This window comes from Oryctolagus cuniculus, chromosome 10, assembly GCF_964237555.1.
Source record: "Oryctolagus cuniculus chromosome 10, mOryCun1.1, whole genome shotgun sequence".
In the NCBI taxonomy this organism is placed as follows: Eukaryota; Metazoa; Chordata; class Mammalia; order Lagomorpha; family Leporidae; genus Oryctolagus; species Oryctolagus cuniculus.
Genome location: NC_091441.1, coordinates 65,954,599 through 65,972,996, shown reverse-complemented (window position 1 = coordinate 65,972,996; position 18,398 = coordinate 65,954,599). Strand labels below are relative to the sequence as shown.

Below are 18,398 nucleotides of genomic sequence, written 5' to 3'. Positions count from 1 at the left end.
TCCTGGCTTCAGCCTGGCCCAACCCTGGCTGTTTCAGCCATTTGGGAAGTGAACCAGCAGACGGAAGACCTCTCTCTCTTTCTCTGCCTCTCCCTGTCTATAAAAATCAACGTAATTTTAATTCTATTTTCCCATGAACTTTTAGAAGTACCCTTAAGCACTTAACCATGTAGTATTGTAATATTTCATTTACATAATCATTTTATTTAACAGAACTTGGATTAAGCAAGTTTTAAGCAAGCATTAAGCAAATATTATTCTTAGTGCTAACCCAGTATGATCTTGTTTAATCCTCATAGCTTGCCTTTGAGGTGACTGCTGTTAGTATTTCTATTTTGCATACAGGCTTGGAGGGCGCAAGTACTTCTCCAAGGTCATTCAGTGAGAAAACACAGGGACAAGAGCTGAGCCCAGGGATTTGGACCTCCTGACTCTCTTGGGAGCCTCTGGGGTTGGGTGTGATCACATTTTTTGTTTTTCCTGAGAGGCAGAGGGGGACTGGGAGAAAGAGAGAGGGGGGAATCCCATTCACTGGTTCACTTTCCAAATGTCCACAATGGTTGGGCCTGAATAAAGCTGGGAGCTGAAACTGCAATGCATGTCTCCCTCTTGGGTGACAGGGTCCCGATTACTTGAGCCACCACTGCTGCCTCTCAGAATCTGTATTAGCAGGAAGCTGGAGTCAGGAGCTGGAGCCGGGAGTGGAACCCAGGCACTCTGCTGTAGGCTGTGGTCATTAGCTTTGTGCTCCAGGGCTAACTCTGGGCTCCAAGGCTAACTCAGAAAGTCGGAAATGTGTATTAGGTGAGTGAACACAAGAGTTACACCTATTGACGAACCACAACTTAATTAGCCCAGTTCGAGATCTCACCGTATGAATTGTGTTGCTACAAATCTGTTTTACAAATGACTTTGATTTCTCCGGGGGTAATTCTGGTGGTAAGTTACCCTAAATGAAATGATTCAAAAAGTATAAACAGTGTTCTAGATCATTTCCTATTTTTTTTTTGTTTTATTTGACAGGTAGAGTTATAGACAGTGAGAGAGAGAGACAGAAAGATCTTCCCTCTGTTGGTTCATTCCCAAATGGCTGCCACGGCTGGCGCTGTGCCCATCCAAAGCCAGGAGCCGGGTACTTCCTCCCAGTCTCCCATGCGGGTGCAGGGGCCCAAGCACTTGGGCCATCCTCCACGGCCCTCCCGGGCCACAGCAGAGAGCTGGACTGGAAGAGGAGCAACCAGGACTAGAACCGGCACCCATATGGGATGCCGGAGCCGCAGACGGAGGATTAACCCAGTGAGCCACGGCGCCGGCCCCCATTTCCTATTTCTTAATCACCTTCCAGAAATTTAGAATTCCGATAGTTACCTTTAGGTGCGCCCATTTCATCGTAGTATCTGCAGGAATGCGGTTTACTTTACTCCTTTAAAAATGTCATTTTAGGAGACCAGGGTGGGCCAAGGTTGGACTGCAGACCTGGGCCATTGATGAGGGACAAACTCATTCCAGGTTGGCCGTGGGAATTACAAGATTTTATTTGGGTTCCTGGAGCCCACAGAAATTTATTAGCACACTGGGAAGTTACGGAGGGTTGTTAGCTTTGAAAAACGACGACGGGTTATTACAAGCTGGCCGGCAGAGCTGAGCCTAGGGAAAATAAACAGCCAGAGCTCTCCCGTGTTCTGTCCTGTCTTGGTCTGGCTGGGGCAGCGCCGAGAGCTACACCCCCCCAGCGCTCCCCTGCCAGCCCCTCTCCCACAGCCTGCAGTTGTCCCCTTATCAACACATTTTTAAAGAGCAAAAAGCCGCTTAGATTAAATTACAACTGATTGATAGTGGGTTAGAACTGCTAACTTCCTTTTGGAAAAGGAGCTTACCTTAAACAAACAAACAAACAAAACAGCACAAAAGGCCAGAGAATCTTGTTGTGTAATCTTGTGCCCTGAAGGGAGGGGGAGCCAGGTTCTCGGCCCAAGGCCATGGGCAGGAAGCCTGGTCTGGCCTGTGGAATAAATAAGGGTCTCCTTCAGCTCCCAAATGAAAGAGCGAGGTGGATCCTGGGGTCCCGCAGCCTTGGCAGAAGCTCATCCTGCAGCCCAGTCTTTGCCAGGCAGCACGTCCCCAGTGGGAGCAAAAGGCTGCCCGGGTCACTGGCAGGGCTTCCCTGGGTCACACTTTGATCTGGAGGCCTTCCAGTCTTGCTCTTTCTCATTCTTCCAACACAGTAATCTAATTGTGCAAAGCATTTTTTGTGACTTGCTTGCTTAGCATCTTCCAGCAGCTTCTTTAACTCACCTGCAATAAAATCCAGACCCTTTGCTGTGGACTGCCAGCAGGTCCCTGACCTCCCACCTGCTCCTCCACAGGGCCTTGCCCACCTTGATCTGGCCGCAAGGGCCTTTTTTGCTCCCTGCATGCACCAGGTCCATACCCATCTCCCCAGCCCAACTCTGCCCCAGCCTTTCCCTCTGCCTGGCCAACAGACCTCAGAGCACGTGGCTAGTGCGTGTGGGTGGGTGTGTGGGGAGGTGTCTCCGTGGCTCTCTACCTCACTGCTGTGTGTCTTCCATCACTAGTACCTAAGCTCCAGGGTAGCCAGGTGCTTGCCTTTTTAGTTCAATGCTGGTGTTTGCAACTCAGGGTTCTTGTACACAGTGGGGACACAATACATCTTAACCCCTAAGATGACCCTGGGAAGGAGACATTATGGTTGCTATTTCTCAGGGTTCAAATCCAGATTTCTCACTCTCAGTGCTACAGTGGCATAGGGACCGAGAGTGTAATGAATATGCAGTGTCACCAAATCTGCCCCAATAACCAACCTGTTTATGACTCAGAGCCCCATTTCTTGCTACACTGGATTCTTGTGCTCACTGCTATCAGAGATGGATGCTGAAAGGCCTCAGCGCAATCAAAGAAAAGCATGACAGGTGCATCTACTGGTGGCCTCTTGAGACAATAAAGACGAAAGACACCAAAGTGTTGCAGTTGTGCAAGTTGATGGATGAGTGTCCTGGTTATTCATTGTGATTTGGGTCTCTGGAGGATGCGGGAGGATGCTCAGGGCTGTCTAAGGTAAGGTAGCTAAGGGTTTTCTTTGTTTTGAAAACAGACACACACCATCACCTGCTAAACCACTGTGGAACACCTCACAGTGGAATATTACCAGCCATGGAAAGGAGTGAAGAATTAATGATGTGGGTAGGGAGGCAGCTATCAGGGGAGCTGAGCAGTGCCAGCATCTGTGCTGCCGCCCCATGTGCCCCCCTGCCCGGGTGTACCACCCAAACCCCACCACCTCCCATGCAGACTGCAGCTACTGAGTAGAACAGGTGCCACTAGAAATAGCCAATATGGCTGCAGACTGTGTCACTGTGATGACTGTTAGGTCATCATAATGAAATTACCCACAGCCGACACTCCCATTCCCATCATGCATCTGATGCCACTGCATTTTCAAGATTTCCTGAAAAGTACACAGAAATAGGCGGGACTTAAGCCCTGCCTGGAAACCTAGCCTATTTGAATATTCAATTAAGCGCTGTCCCAGACACTACCCTATACCTCCAAAAGGTAATGAAAACTCTGCCCTGAACCTTGTTCACTGCTTTTCATTCTCTCCCGAGTTTGTCCACTTATTCTTGAGTGTGTATTTGTGCTTGAAATGTCTCCTCCTTTCCTATTCACCATTGTCTACATTTCTTCCTTGCATTCTTTCTTGTGTGGAGACAAGAACTTGGACCAAGCCTAGCCAGGAATCACCCCTGTAACACTAATTCATGCTACAACCTGGATGAACCTGAAAAACTTTATGCTAAGTGAAAGAAGTCAGACTCCAAAGGCCATAACGCGTATGATTCCCCTTATGCAATCCCCTGAGTAGGCAGATCTGTGGAGACAGAAAGCAGATGAGTGGGTGCGGGAGACTCGGGGGTGCCTAGGGGTTTTCCTTTGGAGTGAGGACAATGTTCTAGAAGTAGATGATGGCAGTGGTTGCACAACACTGAGAATGTACTAGGTGCCACTGAACTGTACACTTTAAAGTGGTTAACTTGGCAAATTTTATGTTAAATGTACTTTGCCACAATTTAAAAAAAATCGATACATGATAAAATAGAAAACGGCTGTTGTACTTCTTAGTTGCTTTTTGAACATGACAGTCAAGTGTAATACCATCCTGAAATCTAATGTGTGACATGAGGACTATGGTTAACATGGGAGTTTTGCTAATGGAGTAAATTTTAGGTGCTCTTGCCATAAAAAAGGGGGGCAGGTAGCTGGGAGGTGATGCATGTTCTTCTGCCTGACTACAGCGACCGTTTCACTGCATCCGAGTATATGGACATCAGATCATGCTGTACGTCTTAAATATAAACAATAAGAATAAATTAACAAAGTAAAATTAGGTATGTGTAAAACCTCATAAAGGTCATTCTACAGAAAAAAAGATGAAGCATAAGTATTAACTATGAATTAAATGATGCATGCATATCAAAAAGGCTTATAATATTGAAAACTTGAACCTAATAGGAGGAAATTTTAAGCTGATAAGAAAAAATACTACTTGATATTAGCCAAAAGGCTAAGAAGTGATTAATGTGAGGGAGTTTCAAAAAGCTGGTGGAAAAATGGAACTAAAGGATGTTTATTTTGGTGCAAAAAACCCTGGAGTCCATGTATAGCTTTTCCGCCCCCCATATGCATCTTTTTGAGGATTTCTTGGATGTCACCTCTTGCTAAGCAGCAAAAAGGAGTGGGTACACCGTGGCCACCCCTGCCCAGTTTGAGGGCAGTGTGCTGAGCAACGTCTCGGGCTGCTGGCGCTGGGCTCCCCGCAGGGCGCAGGGCATGCCTGCCCTGTGAGCCTCTGTCTCAGGATGTGACAGCAACTGGCGCCCTAATGCTGCTCACGGAGACATAAATTCCAGCAGACAGCTGCTCTCTGCACGTGACCCACGGAGCTGCCTGGCATTCATGCCACTGCCTTGCCCTGCCTTTGAAGATTGGTGCAGCTCCACAATGAGTGGACTCAACAACACACATGCCCAGCTACTAGAAAATGGGTTCGCGGGAGACGTTCCAGCCTAGCTTTCAAGGCACTGGCCCTGCTCATGGAAGGTTCTGCTCCCAGCCCAGGTAGGGCTGCCTGAAGTGACCGGCATCCATTACTTCCTCCCTGCATGGCTGCCTCCCTCACCCTGAAACACTGTCCTACCAGGCCCAGCGCCGGCCCTGCTGCACTTGGGATTTCTACCACACTGTCCATGCAATTGTTCTTCCTGCCTGAGAATTTTATGCTTTCTCACCAGATAGCAAGTTCTCTAATGGCCAGAGCTCCTCCTTGCAGTTTTGGGGTGTCTCCCATAGGTGTAGAGATCTCAATGCCTCCCAGATACCCTCTCCCCTCTATTTGAACAGCGCCTTGATTTTTCTTGGCCAGTCTGTCAGGGACACGTGTGACTTAATCGGGACCAGTGAGATTCACTGGCTCTGGGCCTTGGTGGAGCTCCTGGTAAGAGACCTTTCCCTAGGAGGTGTTAACCCAGAAGATGCTGCACACCATCACTGCCCACTTGTGGGGTGTTTGTCTGGGGATAAACCACATGGGGGAGGGCAGGCCAGGGCGTGAGCAGAGTCCCGAAGGCACAGTCTGAGGGTCTCACCGACCACTACCCACTTCCTTCCTTGTCGCCAACCGAGAGAACACAAAGGGACCTCTTGGCATTTACCATGGGCACAAAGTAATCATGACTGACTTGTTGATCATTTGCCTTTTTTTTTTTTTTTTTTTTTTTGCATTAAAAGTTCCTGTAGTGGTGAAATGCAGTCCGCCATTGTAACCATTTTCAAGTGTGCAGTACAGTGCCATGAAGTACGTTTCACCCTATTTCCAGGATGTTTTCACCATCCCAAACCAAAACGCTACACCCACTACACATCCTCCCTCCCTCAACCCTCCTACCACCACTTTATTTTCTGTGTCTATGAACTTGACAACTCTGGGTATCTCTTCTAGGACAATCAAATAATTGCCTGTTTGTGATTGGGGCACGTCACTTAGCACGATGTTCTCAAGGTTTCTTGTGCAAATGTGCTTCCATTTAAGGCTGAGTAACAGCCCATTTTGTACGTCCATTCACTGTCAGTGGACCGCTTTGGCTGCTGTGAACATGGGCGCCCACATCCCCGCCTGATCCCAGCTTTTGGTTCCTGGGGGCCGGGATGGGGCGGAACTGCTGACTCCATGGCAACTGCTTCACGTTGCTGAGGAGCAGCCACAGGGTCTCCCACAGTAGCTGAGCCGTTCTGCAGCCCCAGCAACAGTGCACAAGGGCTCCGACTGCTCCAGCTTCTCATCGACACCTAACTCTTTTCTTTTTTGAAAAATATTTTAGTTGGGGCCGGTGCTGTGGCGTAGCAGGTAAAGTCGCCATCTGCAGTGCCGGCATCCCATATGGGTGCGGGTTTGAGACATGGCTGCTCCACTTCTTCCGCTTTCTGCTATGGCCTGGGAAAGCAGTAGAAAATGGCCTGAGTCCTTGGGCCTCTGCATCCGCTTGTGAGAGAGACCCGGCAGAGGCTCCTGGCTCCTGATCGGCTCAGTTTCGGCCATTGCAGCCAACTGGGGAGTGAACCAGCAGGTGGAAGACCTCTCTTTCTCTCTGCCTCTCCTTCTCTCTCTGTGTAACTGTTTCAAATAAATAAAATAAATCTTTTTAAAAATAAATTTAAGTCCAAAGATGGAACTGTGATAATGCTAGGAATGGAACTTATTCCATTAGCGCATGTAAATAAGACTGTCGGGATAACGAAAGACGCGTGGAAGCCAGAAGCTTCAGTCTGAAAGCTTTTCTCGTGCACTTTTCTTGGGCACCGTTTCTCCGTCAACCCCACTACTTCAGACACTCACAGGCTGGCCTACACCTTGATGTCCCAGGGAGCCACCTCTTCTAGGCCCCTCCCTCTTTGCTGGTGAGGGGAGGGGGCAGAGGCCGGGCACAATGGACCTGTAGGTGAGCAGTTTGCTCGCACCCAAGCTCCTACCCCATTTTTTTTTTTTTCCAGCAAGAACAAAGCTGCTTTATTCCAGAACCCTCCAACGAGTCACGGAGAACCGCAACCCAATGGTGCACTGGAGTGCGTTCCTGCGATGCCAGCAGCTGCTGCCTCTTACCGATCCCCTCCCCTCATTCCTCCGCTATGGAAAACTTTGTGCCCGAGCCCTCAGGAAGAGAGGCGGAGGGCGTGTGAAACGTGAGAGCCCAGACACGCTGCTGGCTCGCAAAGGCTTTATTTCTACTTCATCGCGGCCTCACACAGACGCCGAGGCACTGTCGTGTTTCCATTTGGTATCCTGGTGCCTGTGTGTAGTACTTTCCCTTCACAAGAAACTTTCGCGAACACTTCTGTACAGTGCCGGTTCATCTCTTTAACAATCATCTTAAAAACGTGGTTGCTGTTGTCTCATCAATGCCAGAGGCTGGAGGCTAAAAGTGCAGGGCGAGGGGCGTCACGACTAACAGTGGGCCGGGCCGACTCACGAGGCGGGGAGGGCGGGGACACAGCGCAGTCACGTACATGCACCTGAAACCGGACGTGCGGCCCAGAGGAGAGCAGGTGGATTACACAGCCGCACCAGAGGGCTCAGCACCTCTCCTCCAGTCTACAGACCACTTGTCTGCTCTCCTGGCTCCACGGCTTTTTCAGTACAAAAAGTTCACGGAATCAGACAGTCTGAAGCATTTAAAAAAAAATTCTTAAAAAACAGTAACACTGACAAAATAAAATTAACTTAAACCACGTTCATTCAACATGGAAATAAACCCAACCAAAAAGTAACAGTGCAAATCTAACAGAGAGGCAGTCAGTTTGAGCGAGAGGGTGTTCAGCATCTCTTAAAATGTACAGTTTTAAAACTTTTATTTTTTTAAATCTATTTATACCTTATTTACTTTTTTCATTAATATATTGTGTGTAAAAAAGATGGAGACAAAAATAGTTTTCTGAGCTATGAAAAAAATTAAGTTATTACAGGCACATTTACTGTTTCATTCTAGAAACATCTCAGTTTCACAGGTTGAACATTCAGCAGCTGTGTTTTGTTTTGTTTTGTTAAACATTCTTTAACCTTGAGAAAACCAGAGCTCTCTTTTGGGGCAGAGGTTGGTTCGTGATGATGGTGTGGTTATGCAAATCACAATGAATTATTCTGTGATAATCCATGCAAGCTTGCATCACGGCGTGGCTTCTCCTCCAGCGGCTCCTCGTCGCCACGCTCCTCCAAGGACGTCGGGTCTCCAGGGGACTGAGACTGTGAGGCAGTGGGGGACGGTGGGGCCCACCGGGACGGAGGCCGACGGTTTGCTGGTCTCTCGGGCCTGGAGAAGCAGGGCTCTAGGGACGGAGCTAGTGCAGAACAAGGTAGTTCCTTGGGGGTCGAGAAAAGACATGGTTACTCAGACCAGCGGCTCCCCAGTGGTTAATTCCCCCCCAACACACTCCAACAGACTCATGGTGGGCAGTGGGCAGCTTCAGAATGCTGTTACGTTGCTTATGGAGAACAACTTAAAATGATCAGCAAAGAGTTCCACAAGAATGCGCAGTGATATGAATATGAAGATATCGAACAATGGTCACAATATGGCAATACGGTGAGATGGGTGTGCACACACAGCTCCTTCTGAATTTGACAGGAACATGGCAGGCAGGGGGAGTGACTGGGGCTGCTCCTCGAATCCCCACCCAGTGGGTCCTGTCATTGGCCCCCTGGAATCATCTATCTGGCTGCAGTGAGCCACTGGAAGCCCTGTGATTTCATCCGACTGGATTAGCAAGGAGGCTGGTCGACTGTTTATTCCCCACTGACTGGCAGTAGGTTAAACAAACTCCCACGACATGGGAAAAATGCTGCCGGGAGAACTTTTAATTGAGGTCTCGTTGTCTCGAATGATTCTTCCGTGTGGCAACACTGGCTCAAAGTAGGATGGGGAGCGCTTGCGATACTGTGTCTGTCAGGACAATGCAGGCGCCCCAGGGCATTTATACAGAAGTGATCTTTTTTGCTTTTACAGAATGCGGAGCTATTTGTCTTAAGTCTTCACGTGCAGAAACAAGGAAGCCCAAACGTGGGATTAGCTGATGCACAGAAATAGAAGGAGTGGAGATGAGGGAATGGTGAGAAACACAGAACCCAGCCCGCCCAAGTGACACTAAACACGGAAGAAAAAAAAAGCTGAGGCCACAAACCCCTAGGTGGATGGCACAAGGACAACCCCACAGAGAAGACACGATGAGCAAGTGAACAGACCAGGGTGAGGGCTGATTAACCAGCGCAGGAGCCGAAGGACACCGATGGTGGTATCAGGAGGCACTCCTGGAGCAGATGAGAACGGGGCGGAAGATGCATGGTGGTGGCAGGTGGAGGCGGCACAGCCCGAGGGCAGCGTGGGACCCACAGTTTCCAGGAGAGCAATGAAGTAATGGGATGAGGCCGTTTCCCTGCCCCTCTATGAGGTCTGCAGAAAAGGCACTTTAAGGCCAGCAATCACTGTCCTCTGTGCTAACAGGCACCATGGCAGCCAGACGGCACCTCCCCGGGGGCACACAGCACCAGCCAGACTTGACATCTGCACTGTCGTGTGTGTCCATTCCCACCGAGAGCAGTGTGTGTTGTGTATGCTGTGTGTAAACAAGGCTGCTGCCAGTGGTTTGCTCAGCCCCTGCTTCCACCTGGCTGATGCTCCAAGGAGCACGGGCTCTTTAAGGGAGCAGCCTGCAGTACCTCTTCACTAGCACCTGCTCGCGAATAAAGAAATGCTGTGTGACCACGACACCTCGCTAGTATCCCAGCAGCACATGCGAGCCCACGATGGCCGGCTTTCCCGAGAAGCCACCATGGCGTGTGCTACGTGGGCCTTGTGCCCGTGATGTTGCCCCTGCAGCACCTGTGCTGCAAATGCCCTTTCTCATGTGTTGCCACTTTTTCACAGGGTCATGGCCATCATTTTCTTCGACAGCTTGCAATCTTTCTGTACCTAAGACCTGGCATTACGGCCCTCCTATAAGGTGGGAGGGTGGCTACATCCTCAATTAAAAACAAAGTCTTTATTTTTCTCTTGTGCCTCCATTCAGGATCTGAAGGCCATTCTGGGAGAAGCTGTCAACATATCTGGAGCATCGCTGGCCTTGTTCATTCGTTCAATAAATATTTATCGAGCACTTTCTGTGTCACCCGCGATGCTCCCTTGGAAGGACAAGGCGCATTTGGGCTTTTTCTTTCTGATAAGGTTGTTGAAAGACAAATGAGAAAAGCCTTTTCTCATCGTAGTCACACCCCATTTCAGCTGACTGCGACACGAGTACGTGACGGAAGGGTCATCTACTCTGAGCAGGAGTGGACAGCTAAGGCTGCAGGGCGGTCATTGGCTGGGCTCAAAGACCCCTGTCCCCGAGCTGTCCCCTCCTGGCCAGTGTGTCCTCACTCCTCTGAAAGCCCATGGGCTGCAAACTCCACCAGCGAGGGGAGCTCTGGGCACCAACTCCAGCACCTAGAGACCTCCCTTCACCGCAAGAGGTCAGCCCTCATGTAGGGCGGAGCTAGCCTGCCAGGACCCAGGTGGGTGCCCTCAGATGATGGGTGGGGGTGGGAGGCGTCCCCATGAGTTACACGCACGACTTCTGCAGGTGATTTGCAACGAGGAAGGAAGCACTTACAGTGAGAGGCAGGCAGGGCTAGAGTCCCCACGGGGCAGTTAGTAAGACAGTTTGGTTCTGGACGGAACAAAGAGAAGAAAAGCAAGTGGGTGGAAAGCAAGTTTAAAGCAAGAGAACAGTAAAGCCTCCAGGTCAACAGGCCAGGGTGCGGTGTTGTCAGGAAGCCCCCGCGCCATGCCCTTCTCCACCTGTTGCACAGCACAGGCACGACCGCCAGGGACAGTGCACCTCCCTTCCGGTTCCCAGGCTTCCGGTTTCAGGAGGAACCGCCCTCTCACTTCTGACCTTTCACACAGCGTTTGGTGTGTATCTGATACAGAATATTCCACAGCACAGCTTGTTTTGGTGGCCAATGATCAAGCGGCCACTGCTCGTCCTGACACTCACCCCCCTCCTGCCCCCATTTTCCACTTGGGTGTGGGAGACAAGAGGGTTTCATTTCCATATTGTTCCTCTTCCCCCCACTGCCCACCTCCTCCTCCTCCACAGCTTCTCTCTGCCCCACCGGGCAGGTGCCGTGGCGTGAGGACAAAAGGAGGCCCATGCAGCTTTCGCGGGCGAGGCTACCCGGTGCCCACGGCACCCGGGTCTGGATGGCTCAGGGAGTGACTCTGCGGCAGGTCGCCCCACGCGGGCTGGGAGAGCAGGTGCAGCCCTGGTGACGTGGGAAACTATGTCGAGAACTGACATAATTAGACAGGAAGGAGTCTCCCATGGGCCCAACAGATAAGCCAACTCAAACAACAGATAATTCCATTGGAATCGAGGAAGAGCAAAATCCCAGCAGAACAGGAACAAAGGGCCCATGGCACTGGAATGCTGTCAGCGAATGCTCCGTGGGGCTTCTGGGTCCCTGAAACTCTGTCCTCCCCTCCAATGCTCTGCTGCTGGTAGCAGACACACCACGGGAGAGCATCCAAACTCACACTTTCTAGGGATGGGGAGGGACGCAGCTGTGTACAGATAAAGCCATTTCTGCAGGTACTTCTGGGAGTCCAACAGTCAGCCATTTTCTAATGCTGCTTGCAGCACTGTTAGCAACTTATGGCCCAACATCTTAGGTCCTCATTCGCACTTTCTGTACGGAAGCACAGGTTCGAGTCCTGGCTCCTCTGCTTCTGATGCAGCTCCCTGCTAATGCTCCTGGGAAAGCAGCAGCAGATGGGCCCCTGCCTCCACACTGTAGACCTGGATGGAGTTCTAGGCTCCTGGCTTTGGCCTGGATCAACCCTGGGTATTGTAGCCATCTGGGGGAGTGAATCAGTGATGGCAGATTGCTGTCTCTCTGTGTGTCTCCCTTTCTCTGTCACTCACTCTGCCTTTCAAATATATAAGTAAATACATTTTTTTTTTTGACAGGCAGAGTGGACAGTGAGAGAGACAGAGAGAAAGGTCTTCCTTTACCGTTGGTTCACCCTCCAACGACTACTGCAGCCGGTGCGCTGCGGCCGGCACACCGCGCTGATCCAAAGCCAGGAGCCAGGTGCTTCTCCTGGTCTCCCATGGGGTGCAGGGTCCAAGCACTTGGGCCATCCTCCATTGCACTCCCTGGCCACAGCAGAGAGCTGGCCTGGAAGAGGGGCAACCGGGACAGAATCCAGCGCCCTGACCGGGACTAGAACCCGGTGTGCCGGCGCCGCAAGGCGGAGGATTAGCCTAGTGAGCCGCGGCACCGGCCTCAAATAAAATAAATATATCTTTAAAAAAAAAGGGTAACACCCCCTGGAAATGCTCCAGTCCCTTAGTGCACCTTGCAATGGTGCAGAATTTGCACAGCCCCTATGACATCCTCCTGTGTACTTGAGATCATCTGTATGAATTACAATACCCAGTGCAATGTAAATGCTTTGTAAACAGCTATTATGTGCTGCCGTGTAGGGGTTGAGGGCAAATGAAGAAGTCTGCATGCTCAATACACAGTTTTCTCCCTGGTATTTCCAACCCACAGTAGGGTGGAACCCGAGAGCCGACTGTGACTCGGACACTGCAGGCACAGCCAGCTCATGCTTTGGGACAAAGCCCTCATTCCGACCAATCTAGGGTCCAATACACACCATCTCCCCAGCAGAGAGGACTTACCTGAGGGGCCCTGAGGGACGGGGGTGACACCACTTGTCAGCTGGGAACACTCAGCCAGCAGTGTCTGCCCATCCCAGAGCCTGGAAACAACCTGTTCACAAACACTGGGCTCTTCGGGCCACGTGCTGCCAGCATGTGTGTTGGGCTGAATCACGGGGAATCACCATTTCTGTAGGTCACCGGCACCTGCACTCAGCTCGCCATTTCGGATTTCACCTCTGTATTCTTAGGTAAGCACTCCTCGGTGGGTCAGTCTGGCCCTCTAACTGTGCTGGCATTTCTCCCCCTGGGAAATGCAGGCCCTGTGATGTGGGGCACACACCCTCTTCCTCTCCTTGCCCTGGGGCCAGGGCAGCCCAGGTGGTGGCAGCCCAGAAAAGAATCTGCTCCCCTCCTCTTCCCCGACCCTGGGGAGAGGACCAGCCTGCAGAATGCTCACTGGGCGAGGCGTTCACACCTGCTCAGGGCTGCACGAAGTGAGAAGCCGGCCTCCCCATGGCCATCAGCACCAGCAGGATCACAGGGCTTATTTCATTTGCTCATTCTAGGCCTGGAAATGGGAGCTGCTGGCTCAAGCGGCAAGGTGCAAAGTACACCCCGGGGGATGTGTCCTAGAACAGAACTCCAGGCTGACTGATGGGTGAGCAATGTCAGGGCGGCAGTGCCACCTCCTCCTGTACAGAGGCAAGGTTCAGGGTTTACACATTTGTTTCACTTGGGTTTGCTGCCCCGGGGGATTCACACACACAGAGAGGGGAAGCCGCTCCTGAGAGTCCAGACTGCTGCTTTGCACGGAGGCCAGCTGGGACATCGACCTTGTGTTTGCAGTCCCTGACGAGCACGTGACAAGCACGTGTCCCCGTGGTCCTCACCCCCCTGGCCCCCTCCCATGTAGCACACTTGGACGTGCCGTGACATGCATCCACACACAGAAAGGGCAAATCATGACCCAGAACGCAGACCCTGGGGGTGCAGATACAGATCCATCACCGAGCCCAGAGGCCAGAACCCTTTCTGCCTATGCTATCTTCCCCAAAACCCAACTCAGCCCCCGCTCACCACAGCCACTTAGAGACAAAAACGCTTCTTCCTGCAACCAACGGCCTGGCCAGGTGCCCTCTCACCCACCCCTAAATGGAAGAGCTGGAGGGAGAGGGTGCCATTACCTCCATGGGCCCTGGCTCGGCTGTGGCCGCATCTGCCGTGTGGTTGTCACTGAGACTCGGGGGACCGTGGGTGGCCTGCCTCGCCTCCTCCCTTAAGGCGTGCTCCATCAGCTTCCTGTTGAGAATCCGGGCCACGTTCTCGGCGAGCGTGTAGCCAGGGGGAGCGGCTAGGTCCTGCCTCACCGGCGTGCCCTCTCCCCCTTCCTCCCTGGACGTCTCAGCGCCTACACCAATGGGGCTGGGCGACCTTCCCCGGGAACTGGTGCCCGTCTCCTGGCCTGGGCCCAGCTCGGGGCGGGGTTCTGCCGAGCGGGACCGACTCCCAGCCCGCGCCCCCTTCTGGAAGGGGTCCTGCACCACAGGGCTGTGGTCGATGATGTTGAAGAGGCTGGAGAGGCCGTCGTTGATGGTGGTGTGCACGGGGCTCTCCCTCGTAGTGGTGGAGCGTGCCCAGGCCGACTCGCTGTACCCCTTCTGGGCCACACCCGGTGAGGTCCTGCTATTTGGCTGGTCCACTTTGGGGAGGGGCTTCCGCTGCAGCTTGGGAGACCCGTACTTGGGGGAGCAGCACGTGCGTTCAAACTTGGCCTGCACCTTCTCGATGGCGGGGGCCACCTGCCTGCTCCTAAGGCTGCGGGAAGGAGACGACACGGGTGTGGTGCCGCCCCCCGCCTTTGGTGTGAGACACTTGTGGGGGCTGCTGGTGACGCCACCACTGCCCCGGAGGGCTTCCGTCTGCAGGCCCACGCTGATGGTCTGCACGGTCTGCGTGCCCGTGGTCCGGGACCCGTTGGTCTGGCAGGCCATGTCCTTAACTTGTGGCTCGGGCGGGCTGGAGCAGATGGCGCTCCTGACGGAGAAAGCCACCTCCTTCATGTCATCACTCATGTTCTTGGACATCTCTAGGCTGTGCAAGGGGGAGGCAAAGCCCAGGGGGGTACACAGGGGGCTCTCGAGGGGGCGCAGGGTCCCCTCCATGTAGTCTCGGGGGTGTTTGCAGGGGGCACAAGGCCACCTTCCAAGCATGGGTTCCAGGGGTCCCCCCTTGGCGTCGCCCAGGCTCGCTCTGGCCCTGCTGGTGGGAAAGGGCCCCTCGGGGTCCAGCCGGCCCCTGCCCTCGCTGCCCCCCTGCACGATGCCATCCATCCTGCGGACGGCGGGCGGGCTGTGCAGCACACGCACACCGGACTGCTCGGTGAGGACGTGGCTGCGCAGCGGCTGCTTCTGGCAGTGCTCTGGGCTGGTCATGGTGTCCGTGGTCATGGTGACGCTCGTGGTCAGGTACCAGGAGGAGTCCGAGAAGGGCTCCGCGCTGGCTTCGCACCCTGCCCGCCCCACCTCGGTCCTGTCTGCCCAGAGGTCCGCAGGCCTCTCGGCCCCAGCCCCGCTGGGGGACCTGGGGGACGTGTAGTCCCAGCTCTTGGTGTTGAACTCCTCGATGTACTTCAGGTCGTCAGGGGACAGGGGCGGGGTGACGTCTTCCTTGCTGCTGGCAGACGGCAGGCCCTTCTCAGGCAGGAAGGGGGACACGTCCATCAGGCGCTGGAACTCCGACATGGAGGACACAGACACCGCCCTGGAGAGGCAGAGAGAGGAGGTCATCACGCGCCCTGAACGCCGCAGCCCTGTGCCCTGCCCTGCCTTGCCCGGGTAGTGGGGACGGAGCCTCCCCTAAGCCACTGGAACACTCTGCAGCTGCTTCAGACTCCCTGCTTACGAGCTGGCCCTGTGGGTGTTTATTGGACGTCTGTGGCTGTGGGACTGTTGCTGGAGCCTTGCTCTGATCAGAACCAAATAGTGGCCGGTGCCACGGCTCAATAGGCTAATCCTCTGCCTTGTGGCGCCGGCACACCGGGTTCTAGTCCCGGTCGGGGCACTGGATTCTGTCCTGGTTGCCCCTCTTCCAGTCCAGATCTCTGCTGTGGCCCAGGAGTGCAGTGGAGGGTGGCCCAAATCTTTGGGCCCTGCACCCGCATGGGAGACCAGGGGAAGCACCTGGCTCCTGGCTTCGGATCAGCGCAATGTGCCGGTCACAGCACGCCGGCCACTGCGGCCATTGGAGGGTGAACCAACGGCAAAAAGGAAGACCTTTCTCTCTGTCTCTCTCTCTCTCACTATCCACTCTGCCTGTCAAAAAAAAAAAAAAAAAAAAAAAAAAAAAAAAAAAAAAAAAACCAAATAGTGCCAACCCTCAAATACTGCAAACAAGCGGGAGGGTGGGGCCATCCAGCAGTCAATGCAGCTCAACTCCCAGCTGTGGCTTGGCATGGCCCTCGCCGGTGGGCACCTCCAGTGCCAACCCTCCTGCAAGGTGTCACGGCAGGTGCTCATGCTGCAGAGTACCCCCAGGCCCTGCCCACCACATGCTCATGGCCCCCCGGGAGAGAGAGACCCAGTGATGTAGCTGCGGTCCCACCACACAGCCTTGTCCTCCACTGGCTTGAAGCCCTGTCAACCTCCAAAGGCCACGAGGCGGGTGACAAAGGGAGGAAGGGCAAGGGAACTGCCATCAGACCGGCACATGGTTTCCTTTATTCTGTTACAAATAAAAATTCCCTCTGGCCCTTTCTGCAGTGTCCACCCCCGGGGCTCTCCCTAAGCCCCTTCTCCACGGCCAAGCCTTCCTCTTTGTCTGTATCCTCCTCCTTTGTTCTGAGGAGAGAGGGAAGAGAACTTCCTCAGACAAGAGAGCATGGCTGGAGGTGAAGACACGGGAGGGGAGCCAAGGCTTAGCGCCTGCTAAGCTCCTGCCTAACGGACAAGGACTCGGGTGCAGATTCCTGGCCCTTTCACTGGACACATTGACTCGACACACATACACAGAGTGCCTCCCCTGTGCCCAAGCAGAGGCATTGGAAATACGTGTCTGCTACGACAAAGGGTGCTGGGGTGTTCACACAGGGTGTCCACCCACTACAGCAAAGGAGGTGGGGTCAGGAGGGAGGCTGGGCCCTGGCTGTGTCCACCGGCCCCAGCAATGGAGCTGCTGTGGCCTGGACTCCCTCCAGCTTGGCTCGGGGTAGGGGTGGGGGCGTTGCAGAAGGGAAGTGAGCATGTCTCTGTCTCTGGAGCTAAACCCATTTCTGGTCAGTTATATTAAAAATTACTGCCACACACACACACACACACCTAGCCCTCCAGTTCTAGACCAGCTGAGGTCTAGTCAGTGGGGGTCCCAGAGGCAATGCTTGGCCACTCCCCTGCAGGACACCCATCCATGAAGAAGAGGCCGGGAGTGGCTTCAGAAGCCTGCTCTGAGCAAGTCTGTGCACTGCACAGGCCAGCATGCAGAACCAGCCAAGCCCTGGCTGGACCGCAGACAACTGCCTTCACCCAGGGGACGGGGCCTGTGCTCTGAGGGCCGCCATGGGGTGTAAAGCAGGCCAAGAGTGCCACTGCTTGGCCTTCCATCTGGCTAAAGTTCCCGGGAGCACAGCAACCTGGCTGTCACCCATGCTGGAAATGTCATTAGGTCCTGAGCTTCTGGGCAAGTATGATTTTCCTCTGCTTGCGTCTGTCAATCCCAGGCATTGCTGAATTACGACTCAGCTTCAGAACACTGATCACGGAGCACATGAGGGCTCTGCACTGGCTGAGGCCCTGTCCCCTGCCATGGTGCTCTGGATACAGCTCAGCCAATTCCCACTTTGCCCACAGAGGAACCAGTCTCAGAGTCACATCCGCGGCACCTCCGTGGACAGGGGCTTCGTGCTGCTGGGGCTTGGATGGACGGGACAGGACAGAAGGAGGATGCCATCAACCTTAGCAGTGACCAAAGCCGACGGAACAGCAACTAGGAGAGCCAGGATGTGTGGGAAGCAGATGCAGCCCCTGCAGCCGCACAGCAGCGGGTCTGGAGAAGCACACCAGTTAGAGGCAAGAAGGAAAAGGGGATGGCGGGAGGCACTTGACTTTGGATGTTAACACTGACAACAAGCATGCATCACTTTTGGAATTCACAGAAGATTTAAAATAAAAGAAGGCCGGCACCGCCATAGCTCAATAGGCTAATCCTCCGCCTGCGGCGCCGGCACACCAGGTTCTAGTCCCGGTCGGGGCGCCGGATTCTGTCCCAGTTGCCCCTCTTCCAGGCCAGCTCTCTGCTGTGGCCCGGGAGTGCAGTGGAGGATGGCCCAAGTGCTTGGGCCCTGCACCCCATGGGAGACCAGGAGAAGCACCTGGCTCCTGGCTTCAGATCAGCACGGTGCGCCGGCCGCGGCGGCCATTGGGGGGTGAACCAACGGAAAAAAGGAAGACCTTTCTCTCTGTCTCTCTCTCTCACTGTCCACTCTGCCTGTCAAAAAAAATAAAAAAAAAAACTTTATAAAATAAAAGAAAAGAAAATGAAAAAGCTACAGTTGAGAAAGTGAAGAGAAGGGTTGATGGCCTGTGGCTTAGGCAGTAAAAGAGGGTCTCCTATGTGAGCACAGGGGCCCAAGC

The 18,398-nt window shown here is 53.4% G+C and overlaps 1 protein-coding gene across 9 annotated transcripts in view; it reads right to left on the bottom strand.

Moving 5' to 3' along the window:
- Positions 1 to 7,275: 7,275 nt before the first annotated feature.
- Positions 7,276 to 18,398, bottom strand: part of MTCL1 (microtubule crosslinking factor 1) — a 134,586-nt gene continuing 123,463 nt past the window's right edge. For 6 of the 9 annotated variants that reach the window (XM_070050453.1, XM_070050456.1, XM_070050455.1 and 3 more), the window contains 2 exons: positions 13,959 to 15,534; positions 7,276 to 8,428 (listed from right to left, as the gene is read on the bottom strand). In XM_070050453.1, coding sequence (XP_069906554.1) covers positions 8,195 to 8,428; positions 13,959 to 15,534 — 1,810 coding nt within the window. In that variant the 3' untranslated portion in view covers positions 7,276 to 8,194. Of the gene's footprint in view, positions 8,429 to 10,713; positions 10,771 to 13,958; positions 15,535 to 18,398 lie in introns of all 9 variants that reach the window. The other 3 variants (XM_070050458.1, XM_051852138.2, XM_051852139.2) reach the window with 1 other exon arrangement.